Source organism: Typopeltis vanoorti, chromosome 1 (genome assembly GCF_054136105.1).
Source record: "Typopeltis vanoorti isolate ZY-2024b chromosome 1, IOZ_Tvanoo_1.0, whole genome shotgun sequence".
Classification (NCBI taxonomy): Eukaryota; Metazoa; Arthropoda; class Arachnida; order Uropygi; family Thelyphonidae; genus Typopeltis; species Typopeltis vanoorti.
Genome location: NC_143549.1, coordinates 10,851,919 through 10,879,090, shown reverse-complemented (window position 1 = coordinate 10,879,090; position 27,172 = coordinate 10,851,919). Strand labels below are relative to the sequence as shown.

The 27,172-nt window shown below is 35.4% G+C and overlaps 1 protein-coding gene across 4 annotated transcripts in view; it reads right to left on the bottom strand.

The window, feature by feature from the left end:
• LOC150109786 (uncharacterized) overlaps positions 1-27,172 on the bottom strand; it is a 1,408,745-nt gene that overhangs the window by 1,279,694 nt on the left and 101,879 nt on the right. For all 4 annotated transcript variants that reach the window (XM_090396626.1, XM_090396635.1, XM_090396653.1 and 1 more), the window contains 13 exons: positions 25,762-25,883; positions 25,643-25,672; positions 24,195-24,261; positions 23,847-23,968; positions 20,924-20,996; positions 19,229-19,350; positions 16,097-16,126; positions 12,719-12,788; positions 10,979-11,100; positions 10,369-10,392; positions 9,752-9,821; positions 9,529-9,650; positions 6,837-6,860 (listed from right to left, as the gene is read on the bottom strand). In XM_090396626.1, the coding sequence (XP_090252752.1) occupies positions 6,837-6,860; positions 9,529-9,650; positions 9,752-9,821; positions 10,369-10,392; positions 10,979-11,100; positions 12,719-12,788; positions 16,097-16,126; positions 19,229-19,350; positions 20,924-20,996; positions 23,847-23,968; positions 24,195-24,261; positions 25,643-25,672; positions 25,762-25,883 (998 nt within the window). The remainder of the gene's footprint in view (positions 1-6,836; positions 6,861-9,528; positions 9,651-9,751; positions 9,822-10,368; positions 10,393-10,978; positions 11,101-12,718; positions 12,789-16,096; positions 16,127-19,228; positions 19,351-20,923; positions 20,997-23,846; positions 23,969-24,194; positions 24,262-25,642; positions 25,673-25,761; positions 25,884-27,172) is intronic.

Here is a 27,172-nt window from a genome sequence, read left to right as displayed (position 1 = left end):
AGCTTAGAGCTTGGGACTCTTTGTGGATAAAAGAAGAAAAGAAAAACCTTCACTAAAAGCCGAAAAGAATTTAATGAGCGGTTATTAAATAGCGTACTTAATATCTAATAAAGTGGAAATGGTTATCATAGGAACATATGCTCCAGCAGAGGATGCGTTGATATAGCTGAAAGATGAGTATTTTGTGCAGTTGAGAGAATTGATTGAGATGTAGAGGTAACCAACGGTTGGAAATTTATTTTCCACTTGGTTAGACCATAATAAATTTAGTTTAATCCGTTATTCAAGCTTAAGCACACAAAGTTTGCGCCTGAAATATCTTCAGCACTGAGGAAACTCGTAGTAAAGGTGGACCAAGCTCTCTTCACTCCTTGTCTCAGTATTTCCCATAATGCAAATCACATCTCCTTGCGGATATGTCTAATGCTATGCATTAAGGGAAGGGCCACTACTCAGACCGGTTTCGACCTTTATTGAGGTCTCGTCAGCGGGGTAGGCAGACCCACAAGTGGTGATATTAAGGCAGTATAGTATAAAGAAATATGACCTCTCCATTGCTTCTCCCTTGGTATCACCACTTTTGGGTCTGCCTACCCCCACTGACGAGCCCTCAATAAAGGTTGAAACCGGTTTGGGTAGTGGCCCTTCCCTTAATGCATAGCATTATACGTGTCCGCAAGGAGATGTGATTTGCATTATGGAAGATACTGAGACAAGGGGTGAAGAGAGCATGGTCTACCTTTACTACGATTTTCTTAAGTGCCGAAGATACTTCAGGCGCAAACTTTATTTGCTTACGCTTGGATAAAGAATTAAACTAAATTTATTATAACACAGTTGTTTTGTCCTTGGGAACTTAAACAGTAGAATTGTACAAAGGATTGGGATTAAAAAGTTCGATGTTTTGGTGAAAATATAGGAAATGACAATGGCAAAAGATTGATCGCAGGGTGTGAAGCACGCGAATGTCAGTTGATGATTTCATACTTCCAGCATAAAGATTTATTTGGTTTTAACATACAAGAGGTTTAGGATCTATTACTGACCATGTGTTACAAAACGACAGAGATGCTGTATTGTAAGGGACGTGCAGAATGTGACGCAGAGACCATTACTTGCACAGATACTTGGACCTGGAAGGAGAAATAAGTAGGATGGTGATATCAGGCTTGATGAACCACGATATATGGTCTGCCTTCTTCAAGACGGATTAGAGGACTGTATAAAAATTGGATCAATCAAAGATTGAATGCATGTGAGGACTAGAGTGCTAATGAAATATATAATCGTATTGAAGAGGTTGTTCATGAGGCAGCTAAGGAGACACTTGGTTTTTGAAGGAATATGAACCAAGGTAAGGGTGAAATAGATGATAGGAGAAGCTACTGAGACCCTCACTGAGAAGAAGGAAGCCTATAAAGCTTGACTTATTTATGGACGACAAGAGGATCGAGGAAAGTACCAAGTTATTAAGAGGAAAGTTAAAAAAATCTATAAAAATGTAAGGAAGAATATTAGACCAGACTTTGTTCTTAGATTAATCACTTGTTAGGCTACAATAGGTCTATTCAGGCATGAAGATCCATCAGTAGCATGAGAACATCAATAGTAGATAGCATCCACTGAGGACAATACCCATAGCAGCCAGAGTGAATTATTTTAAGGACCTTCTTACAGAGAATAGGAAGGAATACATTCAGGGAGAAACAGACGCAGAAAGCGATTTGAGGGTACAGGAGTTGATTCATTCTTGCAAGGTCGCGTAACAGGTGGGCAGATGGTCAGGCGGAGTACCGATGGAATTGTGGATGTGTGGAAGTGACCAGCTGCTAAGAATAATAATAAGAATTTTCAATCAAGTTCTAGGAGATATAATTCCTGATAAGTGGACATGATGATATATAACTCTCGTCTTTAGAAAGGGTAATAAAAACGACCTTTCAAATTATAGTGACATTAGGGTGATGTCCCCCATGAGTAGGTTGTTAATAAAATTATAACTACAGAGTTAGAGAAGAGTATTGCCTTTTGTGTGCTGGAAGAACAGGTTGGCTTTACTGCTGGAAAATCCTGTATCGATAATATTTTCATCCTAAGACGAATTATAAAAAAAAGAATTGCCAAAGAGCAGGGAACTCACTTAGTTCCATAAGCAGACTCTAGGGATCATTGAGGAAGATGAATGTAAGTGAGTGAGTCAATCATCAGTTGAATTAAGAGAATATATAGAAGATGCAGGACAATTTTAGTCAACATCGATAATTAACAATACAAAAATATTTTATATATAGTCACATGATATATTTTACTGTCTTTTTTTATTACATGAGCACATAAACATGACATATTTTATCTCTAACTCATTAAATTCATTCATTGCAGATTTTACTGAGAAAAGAGCTAACAAAAGAAAAAAGTGTTACACATGAAGTAATAAAGCTGAAGTAGCTGACATGCAATATGTGGCACCTTTTATTTCACAGCCCGGATTTCTTATTCGTAAAAGAAATTTAATTAACATCGAATTATTTTAAATAAAATCTAATAGGATTTTTATTATTATTATTTGTTCACATAATTGATACAGTCAAAACAAGATTTAAACAACATTATTTAAACCACAATTTGACAGATAATTTGGTGATAAAGAACAATTCAGATTCTACCCAAGGATCTAAGAATAGTCTGTTAGGTAGCGTCGTAAAATATGGACTGTTCCAAGTAATGCTGTTTTTTTTTTTTTTTTTTTTTGTAGGTCATATATAGGGTCACTTCGTTGATGTTTAAATGCTGTAAATAATTGTATAGCGTCTTTGAAGTTGCGCCAAGTGCGCCGATAATTATTGAAATAACTTTAGTGTGTTTAAGCTACAGCCTGCCAACCTCGATTGCCATATCTCGATATTTAGTAATTTTTTCCAGTTCTTTGTTGTTAATGTTGTTATCACTGGGTACTGCGATATCAATAATCCAAACCTGTCGATGTTCGATAATTGTGATGTCAGGTTTATTATGTTCCAAATACCGATCCGTTTCTATGCATTAATGGTTTGTATTCGAAAGTCCCAGAGAATATTTACTATTCCGTTTTCCAATACTGTCTCTATTTTATGCTGCCACCAGTTGTCAGAAGTAGGAAAGCCATATTTTTTGCATGCATGCCAAAGAATTATTTTGGCCACTTGTTCATGGCGGTATTTATACTCAGTTTGATCTATCTTGCTGCAGGTACCGCTTAGATGTTCTACATTCTCATCTTTCTGACCGCATGATCTGCATTTACTGTTATTATTGATGTTCAAAATTTTTACTTTGATTGCATTAGTTTGTAATGCCTGTTCTTGAGCTGCTAGAATAAATCCTTCTGTTTCTTTTTGAATGTATCCGTATTGTAGCCATTGCCACGTCATGTTCACATCAATTTTTTCCTCAGTATCTCTAAGAAATTGGCCATGCAAAGGTTTATTTTTCCATCACACATATTGGATATTTTGTTGTTCCTTTTTGTAATCGGATTTGTTTCCTGTTGCTTTTAGAAGGCTCTCTTGTGTAATTTCTTGAAGCATGGGCACAGAGCTATTGTCGATGTAACTTCTTAAACTAATTTCTTCTTCTTCCACAGTCTATCTCACTTGCAGCAGACTCCGTCCACCTATTCTCCTCGGTAGGTACAACCGGTCAACATCACTTTGTGGATGTAATTCATGATACATAATAATTAGTTTTCTATTTTTGCGGTCCAATTTGTTCAGGTCTTCTTTTGTCCAATCTATTATGCCAGCTGTGTCTCGGATCACTGCTATTATTATTATTATTTTATTATTATTATTATTATTATTATTATTATTATTATTATTATTATTATTATTATTATTGCAATTATTATGATTAGAAGGCGCTGTGTAGGTAATACGAACGGGCTCACGGTGATATCGCTGTCCCCGTTTTTTATAGATTTAAAGTGGTTCCAACTCCTGTTTTTAATTTGAAAGTGTTCCTAAGTAACTCTACTAGTCACGCCGAAGATATTGTTTTAAAATTCACCGAAATCGGCTAAGAAGAAAGCAAATTTTGAAGTGTTGAAAAGTGAACTGAGAGGATCGCGGTCAACAACGAGCGAAGATGAAAGGACGTCGCCATCTTTACAATCATTCCACAATTGCTCAAGAGAGAAAGGTGAGTCATGAAGTGTATCAAATGCGTGGAGGATTTATCGTTCGACCAAAATCAAATAAGCTGTACGAACTGCAGTAGGATTCTACACTTAAAATGTCCGGCCTTTCAGAAACAACCTGGCAACGTAAATCCGATGCAACACACGCGAGGAATGGAAGTGTGTAATCTGCAGGAGGAACAAAGAAACGCACCTAAGACGCAACCGATTATACCAGAGGCAAAATCAGATGACCAACTGAACAGACAAAAAAATGAAGGTGAGTCCTATAAATTTAACTCTTTAAATATACTAATAGTCTAGACACTATAAAAGCTAGCTTAGTAGATCTTGTGCAAGAACTCTTCGACAAACAGAATGAACAAATAACAAAAAAATCTAGCGAATATGAAGATTTGGTCAAACACAATAATTTAGCAGTGATAGAAGTGTTGCAAAGAAAAAGGTAAAAGACATCAAAATCAGCATTAACGCACCAAATGACAGGCAACACAATTTGATGAAAGAAACATCCGAACTCCGTCAAGAACTTCATTCTCTAATACGAAGGTTTAAATCAGCAACAACATAAAGAAGATCTTATCATAAACGGTCTTCCTGAAACTGCAGCTACAGAAAACCTCAGAGATGTACTTTTAAATTTAGGCCATGCAATTGACATCCCCCTACACCTTAACGACATTCAGACCGTAAATTGGATTCCTAGGAAGAGCAAAAACCAAGGCGTGCTAAGACCTGCACCAATCATAGTTCGTCTTACAAGCAAGTCCACAAGAGACAATCTCATAAAAGCCAGCAGACAGAAAAAAACAGTTGCCAAGGACTTGAACGCATTGAATGATAACACACCAATCTTCCTATCCGAATATTTAACACCATTCAACCAGAATCTGTTGTACCAAGCAAAAAAAGCAAAAACAGAAACAAATTACCAATTTTTGTGGATCAGAGATGCCAAGATATTCTTGAGGAAGTCACAGACTTCAAAACCGATTCAAATTAAAAGCTCAGAAGTCAGAAGACATGGAAAGGCTGCCACAGTGGAAGAAAAAAAAAGTCTCCTAATTAGTTCAAAAAGAAGACCATAATAAAAATTAATGTGAATCATCAAGACCGATGCACTAACACCAGAATATACCGGCAATTTCACTTTGATCAGATCATTCATTTGACCTCTCAAACATCAGCCTACTTCGAACACAGCAACCAAATCAATAAATAATAAAAAAAACCATATATCTAACCCGTGTCATTCTCAGATAAGCTCATTAAAAAGCTTCGCGTACGCAAGCTGAGACATTACATCTCAACTGAGATCAACAGCAAAAAAAAAAAAAAAAAAAGAACTGAAGTGCTGTAGTTACAGTGGTTAAAAATATTAAAAATCAAAAGTTGTAAAATATATATAACTCTGTTATACTATAAATGCTGTTAAAATGTAACCATATCCAATTGCAAACTATAAATTATCATCCATAGTAACTATTATTAACGCATTTTAGAATACAAAAAATGGAAAACTTTTTATGAAATTCTCTGTAAAAAATATATATGTAATATGTAAATATATGTAAATATGCTGTAAGATGATAAAAAAAATTATTATTACTACAAGCGCTTTTCTCAGTAATGCCTGTAGGATTTTTAAATATATCTAGATTTTAAATAAGTTGACTATTCACTAGTCAAGTTATTTATATTATTCTTGCCGAGAAATTATATTTTTGTTTAATTCTTTAGACAAGTGTAAGCAAATAAAGTTTGTGTGTGAAGTATCTTCACAACTAAGTTATTTGTATATAAAGGCTGAAGAATTCACGCCGGTTGCCTTAGTATCCCACCAATAAAGTAAAATTATTATGGGAAGGGTCACTACCAAGACCAGTTTCGACCTATATTGAAGTCTCATCAGTGGAAAACAGACACAAGAAGATCCTAAGTTAACTTAGTGAGATACAAAGGCAAACTTGGAAGCAAACTAGGAAGTTCCTGAAGAGAAAAAGAAGAGAACACAGAAAGTAGAGAACGATTAGATACAAAAAACATCGTGCAAGAATAGAAGAACATCAGCAAAATTGGCTACACACATAGAAAGAATGAATAGCAATAGGATTCCTAAACTAGCACTAGAATATAAACGCACAGGAAGAAGAGACTGCGGACGTCCAAGACTAAGATGGAAAGTATAATTTCTTGTCAAGTTTGATTAAATTTGTAACCAAGTGCTGAAACTTTCTACAGAAAGTTTTTTACGAGCAGCGATCAATGACGTCGTAATAGGGTAAGTCTACGAAAAGTGGACATCGGTTGATTCACTTTTTTGTGGACATCGTTTGAACACGTGTCGCCATAACCGAGTGTGTGTGTGTGTGTGTGTGTGTGTGTGTGTGTGTGTGTGTGTGTGTGTGTGTGTGTGTGTGTGTGTGTGTGTGTGTGTGTGTGTGTGTGTGTGTGTGTGTGTGTGTGTGATTTAGTAGTAACTTTATAAAGAATATCTACATTTCTGTATATAATTCCATATTTATACTTGTGACTTATGCTAATGATGAAAATAATTAGCTGACATGTATGCACTTTGAAATTATAGACTGTACATTCCATTGAGTAAACGTGTTTATTACAGTTATCAAATGATTTAATTCTGCTCTAGAATATTCCTTACCTGGAGTCTCAGGCTTGCCAGAAACTGTGGGGAAAGAAAAAAAGTATTTTAGCATAAGAACCATTCACATTTAAGACTATTCTCATTTAAAATTAAAATAATCTGTTTCAAGTTAATCTGTTCCAAGATTAACCAAAGATAATCATTCATTTGAAAGTGCGTGCAGCGTGATAATCGCACGATGGAAATATTTCTGCTCTGAACATAAATTGAAGGTGACATTCATTGAACGGAAATCTCTTTAAAATAATTATAATCAGAAGTATAGAAATTTATATGCAAATGATATATAATGAAAGTATCGAGCACTTAAAATAATTTTCGTAGTTTAGGGCAATATATATCCGGATAGATCCTCCAGAGACATAAAACTTCAGAACAATGCTAAGAGGCTGTCGTATTCCATTTGATGGGATAATTGATTGTGATGATCAGTCATCCGACCAGTCTGGATAAGAATCAGGTCGCATAAAGGATTTTATTCTTATCGATTAGACCGATCAGATCTCTTGCAGAATCCGTAAAGTTTCTCCGGCATTTTGCATCAGCACGCCATTCAACGTTTGCCATGATGATGATGAATGCCTAAATTATCAAATACTACTGATGCGCCTTTTCTGAGCTGACGGAACAATTGAGATATATTATGAATTTATTAAGAAGCTTTTCGACGAGCAATTAATTGTCGAAATCCTTTCGATTACAGACTTTTTCTAAGAATGAAATTCATTTGAAGAACAATTGACTTTCTTTGCGAAACGAAAGTAACTCCACTAGAGATTACATAAAGGAAAGAAATCTTTATGGACTTTCAAATTTTGCCAGTAGGTGGCGAAACTGGCTCTGCTGCTACGGTATTAGAAACATGGAGTCTCATCCATTTACGTCCACAGGAACAATTGAAGTGTGCAAGTCCAGGAAATCACACTCAAATGACATTCAAGTGAGCGTTTCTTTTGGATGATCGCACGCCAAGGTGTTGCCATTAACACGTCGCCATTACATTTGGCACTAATAATAGGTTTTTAGACAGAATATTGCCAAAGTGATTCTTTTGGTATTCGCCAAAACACGTCGACATTACCTCAAATTAGATATTCTTAACTTATCTGTATTGTTATCATCACTACATTCATCTTTGGCTTGCTCGAACCAACTTATCCTCTCACAAAGCTTTCAATCCACATATCTGCGAATAAATATCGCTTGCTGTCACACCTCCTCAATACAAAAAAAATTTAATACAAAGAGATAAACAAGAGAGAGAGAGAGAGAGAGAGAGGGAGAGCTATATTTGAGTTATGTGTGCTAAAACTAAGAATCATAGAAACCAACATAACTTAATTTTCCAATGATTCGTCTGCTAGTATAGTATGCCACAAGTATATTAACTTCTGTTTAGCGATTTCCTAAACAAAAGTTAATGTTTGCTAAAGTTAAAGATTGCCTCCGAGAAGCATTCTGTCATTATACTCTCTAAAACCTGCTTATTTATCATTCTTGCAGTCCACGGGATTCTAGAATAGGGATTCTAGCCATTTAGGAGGTAATCTTAATTTTATTTTAACCAAGAAGTGATCACTGCTTATTTCATATCCTCTCTGAACTCTAACATCTAGTGAAAATTTTGATGTCTTTTCATTTAATATGAAGTAATCTAATATTGATTTCCATCCTCTTGCTACCCAAGTATATTTATGCATGTCTTTATGTTTATAGAAGAAATTCATTATTTTTAGGTTATTATAAACTACAAAGTCAATCATTTTTTTACCATTCCTGTTTAGAGTATGTTCTCTAAACATTCAAAAGCTACAAAATTCTAAGCTACAAAATATGTTTTGTAGCTGATTATCAAAATCAATATTATCCTGTTCTCTTCCTTCTTCTGGGGCATATAAACGAATTATTGTTAAATAGCCTCTATCTATTTTTATTCTAGCTTCTATTATTCTTTCATTCCTTAATTTATAATGTTTTAACTGTTTTGAAAGGAGTTATGAATCCAAATCATGACTCCTGCTCGTGCTCTTTGGTTCTCTGTCAACTCCACTGTATATCACATTAAAATTTTCGGTTCTCATAGTTCCTTTTAATTCCTTTTTGTTTCAGTGATTACTGCTATTTTAATATTTCTTTCATTTAATAATTGGTCTAATTCTCTTTCTTTATATGCTGTTCCTCTTACATTCCAGTTTGCTATGTGTATTATATTTTGTCGTTTCCATTTTTGTTTTACCTTTTTTCATTTCAGGGTCGTTTCCCATAGATTCAATCCGATTATCTTTTTCTGTCAGCTTACAAGTAGGATTATGTTCTCCATGTCAGGGGACTAGCCTGTCAGTGGTAGGACTTAAGGCTAGTTCAGAAGCCTACCTTAAAGTTTCTGAACTAGCCTTCTTCCGAATTTAAACCCATGGAGGAATAGGGTATATTGAAGGGGAAAGGAGTAGATTATAGAAGAATTATAGTAAGGTTTATAGAGAGGGCATAGTTTAAGGCCAGAAATGAAAAGTCCCCATTGAAAATGACTTATATTAATTGATAAAGTTTCAGTTTTCAAAAGAAGAGAAAAGTTACCTTCTTGATCGATAGCACAGATAACGGATAAAAAAATTATTTTTTTATCCGTTATCTGGCACCACTAAAGTTTTTTCTCAATGTACATCGATGCATTCTGGAGTTTACTTACCTGTGCAATCAGGAAACTGTCTGCTTGGATTCCATTTGCCACTAAGCATGTCACACTCATGAATCAACTGTGAGGAACCGTCCTGGAACTCATATCCAGGCATGCATTTCCCAGTGCAAGTTCTAGAAAATAAATGGCAGACGGTGCTTTGAATGCTTGCAGATAAATAATAATTAAATGATAAACTGAAATAAATAAATAAATAAATAAAGAGATGACTTACAGAGTGTAAGCGGTCCCCGTACAAGAAAAGAATCCTGCCATGGGAGCTTCAGGACTACCGCATTCTTCAGCTAAAAGGGAAGGAATATTTGCACCCCACTATCTACAAACATTTCATTTGATCTGTGTGTGTGTGTGTGTGTGTGTGTGTGTGTGTGTGTGTGTGTGTGTGTGTGATATATATGTAATATATAATATTTATAAATATTTATTATATAATAATAATAATAACATAAAATAACATTATATGTATGATGTAATTACTCGGCTGAGAGACATTTTTGAAACAGATTAAATGACTATAAACCCAGAGATAAAATTCCCCGAAGAAGTCTTATAAGAAGACGAAACCAGTTGTGAGCAGTTTATTTAAATTAAAATACTGTTTCTATTTTTTCATCTCTCTCTCTCTCGGGTTATAGTCATTTAATCTGTTCCCAATTGTGTTGTGTGTATGTGTGTGTGTGTGTGTGTGTGTGTGTGTGTGTGTGTGTGTGTGTGTGTGTGTGTGTGTGTGTGTGTGTGTGTGTGTGTGTGTGTGTGTGTGTTAATGCAGATTACTGTATGAACGTTTTCCTGAATGTAATAAGAATTTCCATAGACGTAAACGTCACTCACCTGGCTTTTCCGAAGTCTCCATTGCTGAAGTAAAAGAAACACAAAATTACTCTGAATTAGTATATTTCAATATTATTGTGAATTATTATATTTATCAAATTCGTCATGCAAATATACCCTCTTCAAAAAAATAAATAAAAATAGATAAAATAAAACAGAAAATCTGTTTCATTATCATGCGAATTATTTAATAATTCATTAGTGCTTCTGAAATCAGTTAATTAGTAAATCTAAACGAAAATGTATGCTGCAGAATAGATAGATCACGAAGTCTAAAAAAAAAGAAACAGCCCAATCATTATAAATTTTTTCTTAAAAGCAGGGACAGCAGTTTTGGCAGTCCACCGCCATAACGTTCCTTGTTTCATGGGAAAGCCACTACGCACGGAACACTCTGTGCTGGATTTGTATTTCCAGGCACCACAGAAAGCGTCGTACTTTATCTTCAGGTAATTTAACTACCTGAAGATAAAGCCAATGACTTTTTTTCTGAGAATTTCATTCCGAGAATCTGAGTTTTGCTTAACGTGAAAGTTTTAAATATTTAGTTAGGTTGTGCATCTATTTATCTGCCTAACAATACTGCATGCAAGACTTTTCTGTTACTTACGTTGGCAATCTGCAAATTGATCGCTAGGGTCCCACTGTCCATTCAGCTTGTTACATTCATGAATCTGTTCCGTAGATGCATCTGGGAATTGATATCCTGGCATGCAGTTCGCTGTACAAGTCCTGCAACATTTGAGAGTCATTAACTTTGAAATGTATTACGCAGGGGGATGATCAAATTTTGTCATGACTATTTGAGAATTTAAGTTGTGAAAACAAAATGGATCGTAAATTTCTTAAAATACATAATAATTATAAGAAATTAAATACGCATTTCGTTTATTGAAAATGAGTTATTTAACATAAGCAGAATTTTCGATCGTGTTTCATGATCATTTTCAGTACACCAATTAAAGAAACAAATTAAAATAGAATAACAGTTGTAAACAATAAAAACAGAGCATGTTATTAGAATTGAAAGAAACTTATTACTGAAATTATTAGCGCAATTGGAAGAACAGCGGGATATTAGGCTCTCTGATTGGAAAAGACCGGATTCGATTCTCGATTCCTGACCAGAGAAATCTTATCTGCTTTTCCATTTGAAGGAGAGTTAGCCGAACTCGTACAGAGGTAGCAAGGTTTGTCTTCCTGAATACAAGGAAATTTCCCAACAGAAAGAATACGCACATTACACAGAGAAATAATACTGTTGGTGGTGGTGATGGGGGTAGTGGGCAGTAAATAGCGTTGTGTTTCAATGGTAGTAGGGTCGTTGGACATAGTTGGAGAATTTAGTGAGGGACACAGAGTTGAGTTTGGTAGAGTGCTGTGCTCTCCCACGATGAATTGTTGGACTCTTTGTAAGAGATGGCACATAATAATAGCAATATTAATTATTATCAAATAAATTATGTAACACAGTCATGAGGGGGATGATAATGATCAGGACAACTTCTTTAAATTGGGAGAGGTCTAGCAGCCATTTAAACTTTCAACGAAGAATACGAGCTTGTGCAAACCGGAACGAATGATATTTGAAGGTTATTCTGGAAAGCTTCTCAGACATACCTTTGACATATGGAATGGAGACTAGAAACGTCATGTGAAAAAGGATTGGGATGAAAGTCAAAATTATCAATTACTTTGGTACTGATGATTGGGGGGGGGGAGTATCTATTGGAAATGGATGTATCTCCATTAAGACCGTTTGGTTTTTAGGAGAGCATCAGTGGAACAGGAAGTCGTGTGTGCACAATACCGCAAAGATTTCATATGCCCTGCTTCTGAGATGGATGATAAAAGCAGCATGAATATCTTATAAATGTTCCATAAAATAATTGGCTGCGGTGTGGAGGGACAGCAGAGCTCATCGCATTTCCTTCGATTTTCTATAGTTTATTTTGAAAGGAAAATTATGCTAACTTTGTAGCCAAGTTAAACTATTTTACAATATCTGGAGGACATTTACTAGTTCAAATTCTACTGTATCTACTGTAAGAGGGATATTTGTATAGTTAAATAAAGGGAGAACTCGTGATAGATGTTTTGAAAGTTTATAAGTTCGGAAGACTGTATATTTTGCCTTAAGAGGGAACCTTCCTTTGAGACGGATTGTCGATTCTATTTCTATATGCTATCCAATGGTAGTATTCACTTGACGCACTTTGAATTTTAAATTATTTCAACATTCGTAAGTGATATTTTTATGGCACATAATTATCCTACAGAGAAATGTTGACTGGCTGAGTGGTTAGCCAATAAAGAAATACTAAAAGATTATCATTGAGATACAACTTACATGGTATAGCTATCTTCGGTACATGAGTAGGAACCACCAATGGGATTATTAGGGGTATTACATCCAGTTTCTAATGAAAGTAATAAGAAGAAATTAGTTGCTCTTTCAATAACTATAATGGACAAAACACACCACAATTTAATTGGGTCCAGTGCAGTGATATATATATATATATATATATATATGTTAAATATTATTTAATGACTGAATTCCGAGATAACAGAAAAACAAGTAAATTTAATATAACCACACAACTAGTTTCGTCGGGATGCCGATTTCGTCAGGTTTGATAACATAAAATGCAATTAAAAGACCGTAAAAAACATTGCACCATTCCAACAACAACAGAACATTAAAAACTACAGTTATGTTTGAATTGGAGTCCAAGCTACAGTTGCATTTTTATGTATATGGGAACGTATGACTTCACGAGTTGGCCAATACCGAATAGCTATGTGAAGAGCTATGTGAGTCAGGTAGACTGTAACTGAGATTGCTGTTCATGTGGGAAGAGTCAAGGATTATTTCTTTTGATTCCAGGATACGACGTTCTAATTCATCATAACATTTATGAATGTTGGATGTTGAATTCCAATCTATTTGATGTTGGCAGCCTTCGTCATTGGAGTTAAATGAGAACAAGACGTGACTGACTGGAGAGGGTGCTGGCTCTGGTTCTATTGTATGAGATGTCTCTCTGGTATTCTTCGAGACGTAGATAGATAGACTTTTCAGTTTGATTGTAATATGGTTTCGTACAGTCGCATTTGATTCTGTAGACACCTGGAAACTGAAGATGGTAATGATTTTCTTTGGGATGGCTTAGAATTGACTGGAATTTAGTTAGGGTGGAGAAACACGTTTTAATATTGAACTTCTTCAAAATTCTTGCCAGCTATGGGATTGGTCGAAGCCTCAACAGTGCTTTGATGACGGTGGTATAGTAGTTTAGTAATACTTTTGGAAGAGTAACCACTATTTGTGAAGGTCTCCTTTTAAGATGTTTCAGTTCATTTTTCAGCTCTTTGTCTGATAATACGGACCTGGCACGATGAGCGAGAGTGGATATGATGCCTAATTTTTGTGCTGTGTAGTGGTGAGAGGACGCATGCAGTTATCTATCTGTATGTGTGGGTTTTCTGAAGATTGAGATTTTTAAAGAATCAGATAACCTGGTAAGTTTGCTGTGTAGAAAGGCTGAGAACCATTTACTTCAAGTTCGACGGTAAACTTGATATGTGGATGAAAGTTGTTCAAATGATTTAGAAAAATGCAAAGGTTGTCTATGCCGTGCTCCCAAATCAGGAAAATATCGTCTATATAACGGAGCCAAATTTTATGTTTCAGGGTAGCAGAAGAAATGGCTTTCTTTGAAATCTTCGAAAAAAAATGTTAGCTAGTATTAGAAACAGTGGACTACCCATGGCCAATCCGTTATTTTGTTTGTAAATCTTGTCTTCAAACTTGAAGTAGCCTGAATTAATACAATGTGAAAGTAAAGAGAACATCTTTTTAAAATATTGTTTCTTGGAAGAGTGGGAACATCTTGGGTGGGAACATTAGAAAAAGTGCTTCTACGTCGAAACTTGCCATGATATCTCATTTCTTGAGTTTGAGGTTTTTTATCTTGAAAACAAAGTCAGCTGAATTTTTGATGTAAGAAGAAGACTTCCCTGCGAAGACTTTCAAGGAGGTAGCGAGATATTGTGATAAGTTATATGTAGGAGAGTCAACACTTTGAACTATGGCCCTTAAAGAAATATTTTCTTTATGTATCTTTGGAAGGCCGTACAATCGGGGATTGAGCGGATGAAGAGAACGTAGAGATAGACGAATATTTCTTGGTGGTTCCGTGGTCGTTTTAAGAAGATTGTTGGTCCGATTATGTATCTCTCTTGTGAGATCTCTCTCTCTAGTTGAGAGTACGTAACTGACTCTAATAAATCCAAGATTTTATTGCGGTATTCTGTTTCATTAATGATTACGGTTGCATTTCCTTTGTCAGCTGGGAGGATGATAATATCTTTGTTCTTCTTCAGTTGTTTAATGGCTAGTCTTTCACCAGGAGAGATGTTGTCTGTAGAGGGTTTTGCGTTGTTGATTGCGAATATGGCTTCCATGCGAAGTAAATTCGCGTATACGGTTGGTAGTAGAGAAGCAGCTTTTCTATTTTTGAGAAACAATTCTCTAGGAATTGATTTTGGAGAAAGGACAAAAATTGAGACCTTTTGAAAAGATATTTTCTTATGCAGGACTGAGGATATAGGACGATCTGTTTACCACTGCTCTTTTGAGCCCGTGAAAATGATTAGTATAGGAGGATCGTTCCTGTGCAAGTTTGAGAGAATTGAATTTATTAATAAGTTTAGATTTATTGATGTTTTGTGTTCTCGAAGCAAAACGTGTGCTTATTTCTTTAATATTGGTCCATGCCACATTTTCTAAGGATACCTCTAAACGCTTTCTAAAGTTGATTATTTTTGTAAACATAGAAGCTAAACTGCCTTTGGTATCAATAATTCTTTCCAATAATATATGTAGAAAGTTTTTCACCTTGGATATAATATATGTTAAAGATACCAAGTAATTTTTTAAACTTGGTTTTAATCCTTTTTCCCAAGTAAGCAAGCAGACCAGTAAGTCAAGTTTACGCCTGCACATACTGCTGCAGGTCTGAGGCAACTCGTTGTAAAGGTGGATTAATCTCATCCTGAGATTTTATTAAATATGGTCAAAGCAGCTTGTGGCAACTTGTTTAGGTAAAATTTATAAGCTCTATATTACTTTATCCTTGGCATTGTTTAGGCCTGGCTCCCACTGACGAGACTTCAATAAAGGGCGAAACCGGTCTGGATAGTGGCCCCTTGCCTTTAATACATAGCATCATATATCTCCTCAAGGAGATGTGCTTTGCATTAAGGGTAAATACTAAGAATAGCGATCAGCGCCAATTCCACCTTTGACTCGAGTTGCCTAAGACTTGCACTACGTGCGGGTCACCCAGACCTGCACTACTTGCAGGCGCAAACTTGACTTACTTGTCTGTTTGCTTACTCGGGAAATGGATTAAAACCAGGTTTATATTTAAAATAGCTTGGTATCTTTAACGTATATTATACCCAAGGTAAAAAACTTTCTACACACCACACACACACACACACACACACACACACACACACACACACACACACACACACACACACACACACATATATATATATATATATATATATATATATATATATATTTTTTTTTTTTTTTTGGATTTTTATGCTGATTTCACTGTACATTTCAAATGTTATATTGCTAAAACTTATTGAAACTGCTTTGAAAAGACTTGAAGTTATTTTCGTTCATGCAACAAAGAATAGAACTCACCTGATATTTGCGTAGGAGGACGTCCAGAACCTGTGGAAAAAAGGGAGTTTTAGCCTGATATCTGGTACATGGAAGATGAATTAAAAGTATTCAAAATGGATTTTCCGTTACATTAGGTTTTACATACAAGGGTGAACAAAATCATAGATTAAAAATTCCACGTCGTGTTTGATCGCTTTTGCTGCACTATTCATAATTGTTTAGAAAAATCAAAACGTGTAAACCCCCCGAATAAGAAAGAGGTGAAGATAAACGAGGAGACGTAGCTCAGATAGAACAGCTTGAGCTATCATGAGAGAAACCCCGACCGATACCTGGCCCGTCCTACAAAAGATTTATCAGATCTTTAAGAATAAATAAAAGAAGTTCAGACAGAATGTTGTACATTCTATAACAAAAAGCAAGTCCATTTGTTGTATGAGACGGCGTGTACAATCAGCTCCTACCAATGCATCTAAGAACCGGGAAAGGAGGTCCTGTGAATATATTTTGGTGGAAGATGAAAGTACTTCTCAGGATTTAAAGAAATTTCCCAGCTTCTTGGAAGCCTGAAGTGGCACAAAAATTTGTATTTAGTCTCTGCAGTTGAGGGTTTGGATTATCTTATCATTAGTCCACCCATACAACTAATAATAGAGTTTTGGTTCATATTTAAATACGAATTAGTTATCACGTTTTGTATTTTGCTGTCTAGATATGAAGTGAACAACTTTACTCCTCTGAACTTGTTATATTCGATGAATTTCGTCAATCAACTGACCTTACATAAACTGAATTAACGCTGTGAAAGAAAGATTTTTCTTGGCTATATGGTTTGCTATGCTGAGTGTCATCTGTTGCTGATTATCTTAGACATTAATAGATCACTTTCAGTTGAAAAACTTTTATTTAGATTATTGGCGTCCAGAACGAGAGTCTCATGTTGGACTTTCATATAAAAATTAATGTGGCTACTACAGAAATATTGAAATCTGAAACATTACATACATTAACATATTTTCTTTTAATGGTTGGATTTATTTCCTGGATATATATATATATATATATATATAAAAAATATATAAAAAATATACCTAAAAAAAATATATATATATATATATATATATATATATATATATATATATATATATATATATATATATATATATATATATATATATATATATATATATATATAATAAAAATAAATCGCCTAAAGCATTTATTCCCTAAAGGGAATAGACGTGCTATATTATCCCTAACTTTATGAATCCCTTTTTTATCCCTAAATTTATGATCCCTTAATGAACTGAGCACAAGGTTATGAATGATTCATTGATGGATTAAAAGGTCGAGATTTGTAGAGGAGAGGGGATTGTACATGACTAGACTAACTTTAGGAACTGACCGAAAAAAAAGGAATAAAAGTTTCTGAAGATGGTGACCAGAATCGATCCTAGAATGGCCTTTCTTCTGGCCTCCAGTGCCGTGGGATCAAATGTACCTGTTTTAGGAAAAGGCAAAAGACTTTATCTATCTATCTATCTTAGCATCCATTTTCCTATTTTTGTGTTTGAAAAATAAATAGTAATCTTTGACGTTGGAAATTTTTGCACTTAGACTATAAATTATATATTTAATTTAATACTTATCCAAGTGTAAGCAAACAAAGTTTGCGCCTGAAGTATCTTCAGGACTGAGGCAACTCGTGGCAAAGGTGGAATAACTTTTGGTTAGTGACACTTCCCATAATGCATAGCATCATACATGTCTGCAAGGAGATGTGCTTTGAATTATGGGATACTAAGGCAAGTGATGTGAAGTTAGTCCACCTTTGCCACGAGTTTCCCCAGTCCTGAAGATACGTCAAGCGCAAACTTTGTTTGCTTACACTTTGATAAAGGATTACACCAAATATATAATTTACATTAATCTTTGACGTATATTTTTTGGACCACATATTTTTTCCAGAGCATGCAGTGGAACTTAATATACTTTTGGTGACCTCGTTTTTTTTTATCTTCCAAATTACATTCATTTTATCTACCATCTTTCCTATTTACAAGTGACCCTACATATTTTGACAAACATAAGACACAATATCACAAGAAAGTGCGAAAAATAAGAAATATGTAACTCGGTGCTCATCTGTGCGTGATGACACTAGTATTTTTCCTTCTTTACAGAGGATGCGTGTCGAATTTGTCTTATGGTCTAGTACATTTCATGTAAAACAGATGAGCTTCCATATCCCAGGGAGACTAAGGTCTAGAAACGCATCAATTCCTCAAGGCTTATTTTTCTTTTTTCTTGAATTGCGTCTGACGATCTTTTTTTTTTTTACAAAGCTCTTAAGCCAACTTCAAAAACTTTCGTATTTTGAGCATTTCTGAATCCTGCATTGGTGGTGCTTATATAAGGCATAAATACTAGAGCATTACGATGCGGAAAGGATCTAATAATCACGTGATGTTTAACTATTCAGAAATAGTAAGCCAGTAACAATAGATGAAAATATACACATAGCAGCCACTAAATTAGAAACCTTTATGTATGTAAATGCACTTACATAGCGTATACGCAAAATACTTAGTCGGTCCCTCGCCACGCATTCTATGAGAATGCTTCTGGTGGGTTATGATTATTAGTGTTGATCGTAACGGGAAAATCAAAGGATTTTTCGCAGTTTGATTAAGGGTACGTACCCCTTTGAAATTTGAAAACAGCAGAGCTGACTGGTTTCTCAAAAGATGAGATATCCGTGGTGTTTAATCCGTGGAAACATAACCCACATTGCTTGTCTAAGAGGCATAACTGTGGTCCTAAGACAGTCTGTCAGGAAAGAGATCGCAGTCGTCTGAGAAGCTTTGTATAGACAAACAGAACTTCCTGTGTGTGTAAATTAAATGCTTCGGCCAGAAGCAACTGACCGAAGCATTTAATGAAGTCTGTTCTCGACCCTAATCTCACCGAACTATGCGCAGGGAATTGAAGTGGATCGTCACTGGCAATCGAATGCCTATATGTAAAATAACAGTTTTTAAATCAGTGACCGGTATGTACTGATTAACACTCTGTGCTATTCATTCTAAATTAGTACTAAAACAGAGAGAAGGAGAGGGAGAATTTTAAGGTAAAGTATGAGACACTCACTGATGCATTCTGGGAATTCATTTTGAGGTGTCCATTGTCCGGTTCTCTTGTTACATTCGAGCACTTTTTGTATCTTCCTGTCAGGAAATTCATATCCCTCCTTGCATTTAGCTGTACATACCCTTAAAAAGAGAAGAATAAAAAACACAATGAAGAAAAGTAAAGAAAGTGATAATTTATTCAAGAACGCACGAAACTTTCTAATAGGTGTTAATTTCTAATAGGTGTTGATATTTGAGAAAATGATAAAGTATAGCTATAAAAATGTCTAAGGACTGTTCGATCACATGTTAATTCATTTACTTATGCTGCTAAACTTTGCTCTAAATAGTTTGAATTATTTTGATTTAACTAAGATTTACACTTGGTTCAAGTAGCGGCGTCTAAAGTTTATTAATGACATGGGTTATAGAGTCAAATGCATTCTTTAATATTGTCTATAACTTGATTCATTGTGTGAAAGTGCATTGATTTGCATTGAAAAAAGTAGGCCCGAAAGGCTGCTTTGAATAAGTCTAATTTGCATTTATTGGAAATATGAAATATTAATGTATAAGGTTTTCATGGGGAAATATGAAAGATAAGTGAATAGAAAAATTATTCCTTAACTGATGTCATAACCTCTTATTTATAAATAGTTAATTTTTCTTGGATAAAAGGAATGTGTTTGCATTTAGCCACTGATCTGGGATGGATTCACTGATAACGTTGCTGTAGACCTAACAATTCTTTAATTTTATTCATGCAGTATTCAATTTGGGCTTCACCAGTTTCAGATGCTGCTAATCTCCAGCCTTCTAGTTTATCTAGTAACAAGCCACGTTAAAAAGATTTCCTATCTGTTTGCGTTCTCTCTTTCATATTTTAGTTCCCTGAATTGAACCAGCTCTTGCCAGTAGTTTCGCGATGTGTTAGCATTCTTCCAAGAATTTCAACATATTCGATTTATTTCTTGCCCAGTCATTTCGGTTATTGATAACGTCTCATTTTCGTAGTTGTTTATGGTATTTTAGCGAGAACCTAGTCTTTTTTCTTATTGTTTAAATCACTGCTTCATTAAAGGTGGTAATTGTTATTTACGTTTAGTCTAGCTCTATGTCTGAGCCGACGAACTATTTAGCAGAGAGAGAGAGAGAGAGAGAGAGAGAGAGAGAGAGAGAGAGAGAGAGAGATTAGATTTCTTCGATTTATTTACAATGGTTAGATTTATATGCATATAGCGACTCAGTCTATCTTTATGCTTGGGCACAATATTACGAAAGACAGAAAAGTTGGAGAATAAGCGCCTCCGTAGCGCAATTGGAAAGAACGACGGTACATTGCGCCCTTCGACTGGAATAGGCCTAAGTTCGATTCTCGTCGCGACGGGAGGAATCTTTATCTGGTTGATTTCAATCGAAGGTGAGTTAGCCGATCTCATACGGAGGTAGCAGGGTTTTTTCTCCCGGAAACTCGGGTTTTTCATCCCGCATACATACAAATCGGCCCTTCAGAACACACGCAATTTACAGACAAAAATTACTAGTTGTGGTGGTGTTGGAGGTGGGCGGTAGATGGCGTTGATGGAGATGATTCGTAGTAGAGGTTAGGTATAGAGACAGTTGTTGGTGTCCTCCCGCGATGAGTCTTCGGACTCCTTGGAGGTATTAGGAATAATAATAATAATTAAGAAAATATTTGTAGGAATAAACATACATTCTTATTCTGTCTCCGGAGCATGTGAACGTTCCATCTTCGATGTTTTGGGGTCTTGCACAACTACCAAAACCTGTAATGGAAAAAAAAGAAAGAATCATCATTTGGTCAAAAAATAAAATAAAATAAAATTATGCTGCACACTCTTTGCAATATGAAACAAAAAAAAAATACTTCTGCTTTGAGGCAGTACTCAACTGAGAACAGCAGTAGGAGTTTATTATAACTTCAATGGGAATATTCATGGACTTTTGAATTCACATAAATGGGGAGAAAACGCTATTTATCGATACATTTTGGAACGGGATTACTTAACCTTGGTATTTCTAAGCCTGGCTCCCACTGATGAGACCTCAATAAAGGTCGAAACCGGTCTGGATAGTGGCCCCTTGCCTTTAATGCATAGCATTATACATTTCCTAAGGAGATGGGCTTTGCATTAAGGGTAAATATTAAGAATAGTGATCAGAGCTTATTCCAACTTTACCACGAGTTGCCTAGACTTGTACTACTTTACGGGTCACTTAGACTTGCACTACGTGCAGGTCTAAGTGATAAACAGACTAATAAGTCAAGTTTACAAGCGCAAACTTGACTTGCTTGTCTGTTTGCTTACTTGGGAAATGGAGTAAAACCAGGTTTAAAATAGCTTGGCATCTTTAACATATATTATACCCAAGGTAAAAAACTTCCTATATATATATATATATATACATACATGTGTGTGTATGTGTGTGTGTATTATATTTATATATTATGCATATATTTCATTATTATGTATATATTTCATTGATATTTTTAGGCTTAGCGAAATGTTATATATATGTATATATATATATATATATATATATGTGTGTGTGTGTGTGTGTGTACACATACATACATACAATATTTCGAAGTGATTCATATATATATGAATCACTTCGCTAAGCCTAAAAATATCAACGTTGCGGCATGTGTTTAACTAATCAACATTGATTGTTTGCATAAATAAATTTATTATTAGTGACAAAAATTACTGAGGAAATAATTATTGGATATGCTTGGCCGATTACATTAAATGTACCTCGGTGATGATTTATAAATATGTGTTAGATATTAAAGATTTTCAAGTGCTTTGGGTAAGTTATCTAGTTTATAGCGAGATTGGTGTTTAATAAAAATCAAAAAGATGGAAACAGGGTAACTTTGTTTGAAATGGAACAATTACCAGGCCAATATATTAGCCACCTTTTATCGGTTGAAATGAAGTCCTAGTAGATGTGACATTAACATGTGAGGGATTGAGTTCAAGGACACAAAATAGTACTATCTACGTGTAGTCCTTTTGTTCAGAACTTTTTCATGGAATATTCTTGTAAACATTCTCCTATTATTCTCAATGACATGAAATACATTGATCGGAAAACAGTGTACAGCGGAGAAGTGAAGATTTCAAAAAGACAAGCTTTTCAGCTTCCTACATTTAGATCATAAGAGAAGGAAGATTTGATCATCTGACTCTCTATTAACTCAAATTTACCTTCGTCATTCATACGTAAACGGTGGCGTGACTCATACATCATTTTCAATATTCCGTCATCTGTAATGGTGGAAGTATCGCGATATGGAGACGATATAGAGTTACCTCCATTATTACAGAATTACGACAACAGATGGTAGATCTTCTGATATCATTTGGACAGCTTCCTCTATCACCTGTTTGTTTCTCATGTGACGGTAGCAGCTCTTCGGTAAATGGTATGGATGTATTAGGAGCGCCTGGTATCCCTAGTTCCAGTAATGACAGGTTAGATAAACAGAAACCTTAGTCAGAGGTGCTGCTAATAGGTGTTTGGAAGGAGTCCAATGCTTAGAGAGAGAGAGAGAGAGAGAGAGAGAGAGAGAGAGAGAGAGAGAGAGAGAGAGAGAGAGAGAGAGAGAGAGAGTATTGGGAAAGAGAAAGTGAAGGACGCTAATGAGAGTAGTAATGAAGTCATAACAGGCATGATATATGACGATTCCATGATTCAGGGTGTGCAGAGTAAAACCATCCAAATATTTTTCAGCGAAACAAGACAATAAAGATATGCTGGATAAATCAGAATTTTCCTGTATAAAACTCCACAGAACATATTTTACTTCCTCGTGAGAGTAAAAATACCTCAACATCAAACTCCTTTGAAAATTTTTCTTCGGAATGGCAGATTGAAGTATTGCTTTTGAAAGCGAACTCAATTGAAACAACGGAAATTAGCACAGAAACTAAACCAAACGTCGTTATGGGTATGGCTTATTTAGTCTCTTAGCGACTGGTTCATTCCCTATTATCTCGATGTTGGAAAACGACTGCTTAATATATCTTTACGATGATTGGAGAGAAATTACGTGAAAATCCGGTGGTGGTTGTACAGAACTTCTTCAGACAGTTCGTTTTCTGCATGGTGCGTGCTCATAACAGCATCAAGAAAAAACTACAATCAAACAGCAAAATCTGCGATTCAGAGGTGGAAATGAGCTAATGGAGTGGGCAAGCAGCGAATGAATAGTGGTGAGTCTATTGTGAAAGAGAATCACGTTCATTGGAACTCGGGACACTATATGCCACGTCATTGCCACGTTCATGTCACCTAGGTTTTCGCTAGGACTGATTGAGTGACTTAGTTTTAGGTTTCCTCCAACTTTATTACTTCTCGTTTACTCAAAGACTATTTTATTCCGTGCTGTATTGGTCATTGATCCAACTCGCAGATATTATATTAAAATAAATGAGAAATTCATTTTATTTATTTATTCCTCACAGAATCATAATCACCTTCCAGCATCTTTTCAAATGTCTCCTTCGGGAAGAACTAACCATTGGTAATTAAGGATGTTGAATATGGCTAATAAACGTCTTTCTAAATTACCTAAAAAAGTATTGTTATTATGAGTGTATACTCACTGATGCAGTTGGGATATTCCTTCCCAGGATTCCACTCTCCTGTGTCTCTGTCACACACCAAGACCAATTCTTTTGATCCATCCGGGAAAGTAAATCCCATCATGCACCGCCCCGTACAGGTTCTGTAAAAACGTCACATCATATCACATCAAAGCTAAGCGCACGCACGCACACACACACACACAAAGTGGTTTAAAGTTGGAGTTACCTATCTTTAGTTATTCTATAGTTCTTAACGTAATCTTCTTAAACGTAAGAAGTAAAGTGGTAAAACTGATATTAATAGAAGGCAGAAACACTCACATCAATCTGTTAGACATAAAACAATATAAATAAAGCGATACTTACAAGGTATCACTATCCCCAGTGCAAGAATATGTGCCAGCCGTGGGTGGTCGAGGCTTCCCACAATCACCTGCAGAAAGGAAGAAATTGTAATGTAATAATGATAATAATTTGTTTCTGTTATTCCAAACTTAGCAAAAATTATGTACGTTGCTTAACGTTTTTTTTTTGCATACGTTGAGTATCGATACGTAAGGAAACGTTTATTTCCTACATAAACTCATAATCTCCCCCCCCCCCCCCTCTCCACTTTGTCAACGGTATTACAAAAAGTGTCCCTTTTACAACACTGAAAATTATATCTTGGCGATTACTTACAGCTGAATAGTCATTCTGGATATTTTATTCTGCAAAAGGATAAAGTGCAGAGCACCCAACTGGTTTTCTTTCCATCCCATCCCATCCAGTTTCTATTAATATAGAAACAACTCTGTTAAAGGTCTTGTTGGATTACTGTGGACTTACTTCATCATATGACTTCAGATAACTGAGATATGGTTGTAAACAACTACACAGCTGTCTAGATTCCTTCACTTGATTCGAACAATAAGTCTTTCAAAAGGGCTACGTGTTGTCCTTTACTACTTTTCGGTTTACACCACCGTATCCGTGATATAAACCTAAAGGCAATTAAAATATTTGAATTCGAGAATCTTGCATTTTCCACAATTGGTCTTTACTTTCAATCATGTGACTCCATTTTGAGTTATTATGTTAATTTTTCCGACTTGTTTAATTATATATCAATGAGTATAGCTTTGGTATTTGCTCACAACTAATCATTATTTCAGTTATTTGTGACCAGCGTAAATGAATTATACTCGCATACTACAGTTCATAATAGCCAAGTGCATTAAATATTGCGTAAAACTAGTGGGTTTGAGCACCGTTCATTAAACCAAGTTGAATCTGAATATTAAAACCTGAATGAACACCTATCAAAAAGTGAAGACCGTCCCTGATGTTCACCTCCCTGAGAAGAATCGGAACAACCAATAAGACTAACCTTTGCGTTATAATTTATTTTGAAGGAAATTAACCATGCAATGCAACGAAAATGGCCACAAAGTAGACACCCGGTTTACGGAATGTATAAAAGTTTTTCCATAAACTACTCTCACTTCTAATGGTGGCAGGATTCTGGAATATTCTTTAAAAGAGAATTAATCCATCGAGACTGTCTAAACAAAACATTTCCCCTTCCTCCCCCCCTTCATTTTTGACAATTTCTGTTAGACATCGTAAATACATAGAAGATTAAAAAACATTTAAACATCGTGCACTTTGTATTTCATTATTGAGGTATAAAATTCCTGAATATTCGTGATCGCTTATTAATGTCAATAATTAGAGAATTTTACAAGAGTTTCTTAATCTCTTAAACTATAAACAAAATGATATAATAAATATATATCTTAAAGATATAATCGGAAAAATATTGCATGACTCACCCGTCTTATGCGAAGTTTGCTTATCTGAACCTAAACGAGGAAAAATTGATTTCAGTTTCTCTCATAGTTACTTGAAGCATAATAATAGCACGTGCAGTTACAATTAAAAATGGACTTACGGACACAATTAGGGAACTCCTTTCCAGGATTCCATTCGCCTGTAAGTCTGTTGCATTCCAGGACAACTTGCGACCTGCCATCTGGAAACTGATATCCCGGGCTGCATTCTCCTCTGCATGTCCTGCAAAATTCATATTCGATGCATGAAAATTCTCGTTTAATTAGTGTTCGCTTTGATTTCGATAATTGCTTAGATATTTGATGTAATCTAAAGCACAAAAGCTACGATTCTCGACTAATACTGTTCTATTTCTTTAGATGTAACTTAGATGTGTGTGGAGGATAAAATCCCACAGATTTGAGGAATCGGTTTTTTTTTTTTTCGAAATATGACGCGATTATTTATCCAATGGTAACATTTCGTTCGCAGTCAGTAAGAGAATGCATCATTGCTGACTCTTACAAACTTGCAACTTGTTATGGCCAATGAATACAAGGATAGTACTAAGTTAGTTCTCAAACTAAAATTCCATTTCACCAAACACAAAACAGCTTAGAACTCAATAAATAAACTCATCAACACGAACGTTTAGAAACATGTCAGAAAAAGGTTTTTACTGTTAAGTACTCAATTATGCTATCTTAAGGTAAGCAGAACCTGTCTGGTGAATGGATCGTATTGCAATTAAAAAAAAAAAAATCATAACTGCATCCGAAATTTTATTAGTTGCTTTTATCAAGATGTTTCAACTAAAAAACATCTTCGATACAATTTGAACTACCGAAGCTTTCTCTGAAGAATTCGTAAACTTTTAAGAACCACTCGCGTAATAAATACAAAACTGTATCTCAGAGTTTTCTCAGAGTTCTGATATAATTTATTTTAGTTACATTTAACGATGTGATCTCTTAAATTTACCTTGAATACTTCAGCCAGTTAACAGCCATTAAGAATTAAACAAAACTTCTCGTCAATAAACGAACTTAATCCCATTATTAATTACCGATTACACAAATAACTTGTGTCATTTTAAATATGATCCTAAGCCGATTTTAAATACCTACTGCTCCAAAGAGATTCACACACACACACACACACACACACACACACACACACACACACACACACACACACACACACACACACACACACACACACACACACACACACACACACATGCACGCACACACACACATGCACGCACACACACACATGCACGCACGCATATTCTTCCTGTACTCATGTAATGAGGTTCTAGGCTGTTGTATGTGGGGAGAGAAGACGTCTCTTCACCTCACGATGCTCCAGTTCATCTCACAGTTGTTCAATAGGATCGAGATCAGGGCTCTGTGGAGGCCAGTTAAAGTGTGGTGACGTTCATGCCCACAATCCACGCAGTTACAGCAGCAGCTGAAAGAGGCTGTGGACAGTTCCGTAGAATTGCCACAAAGTAGATGCACTACATTGTA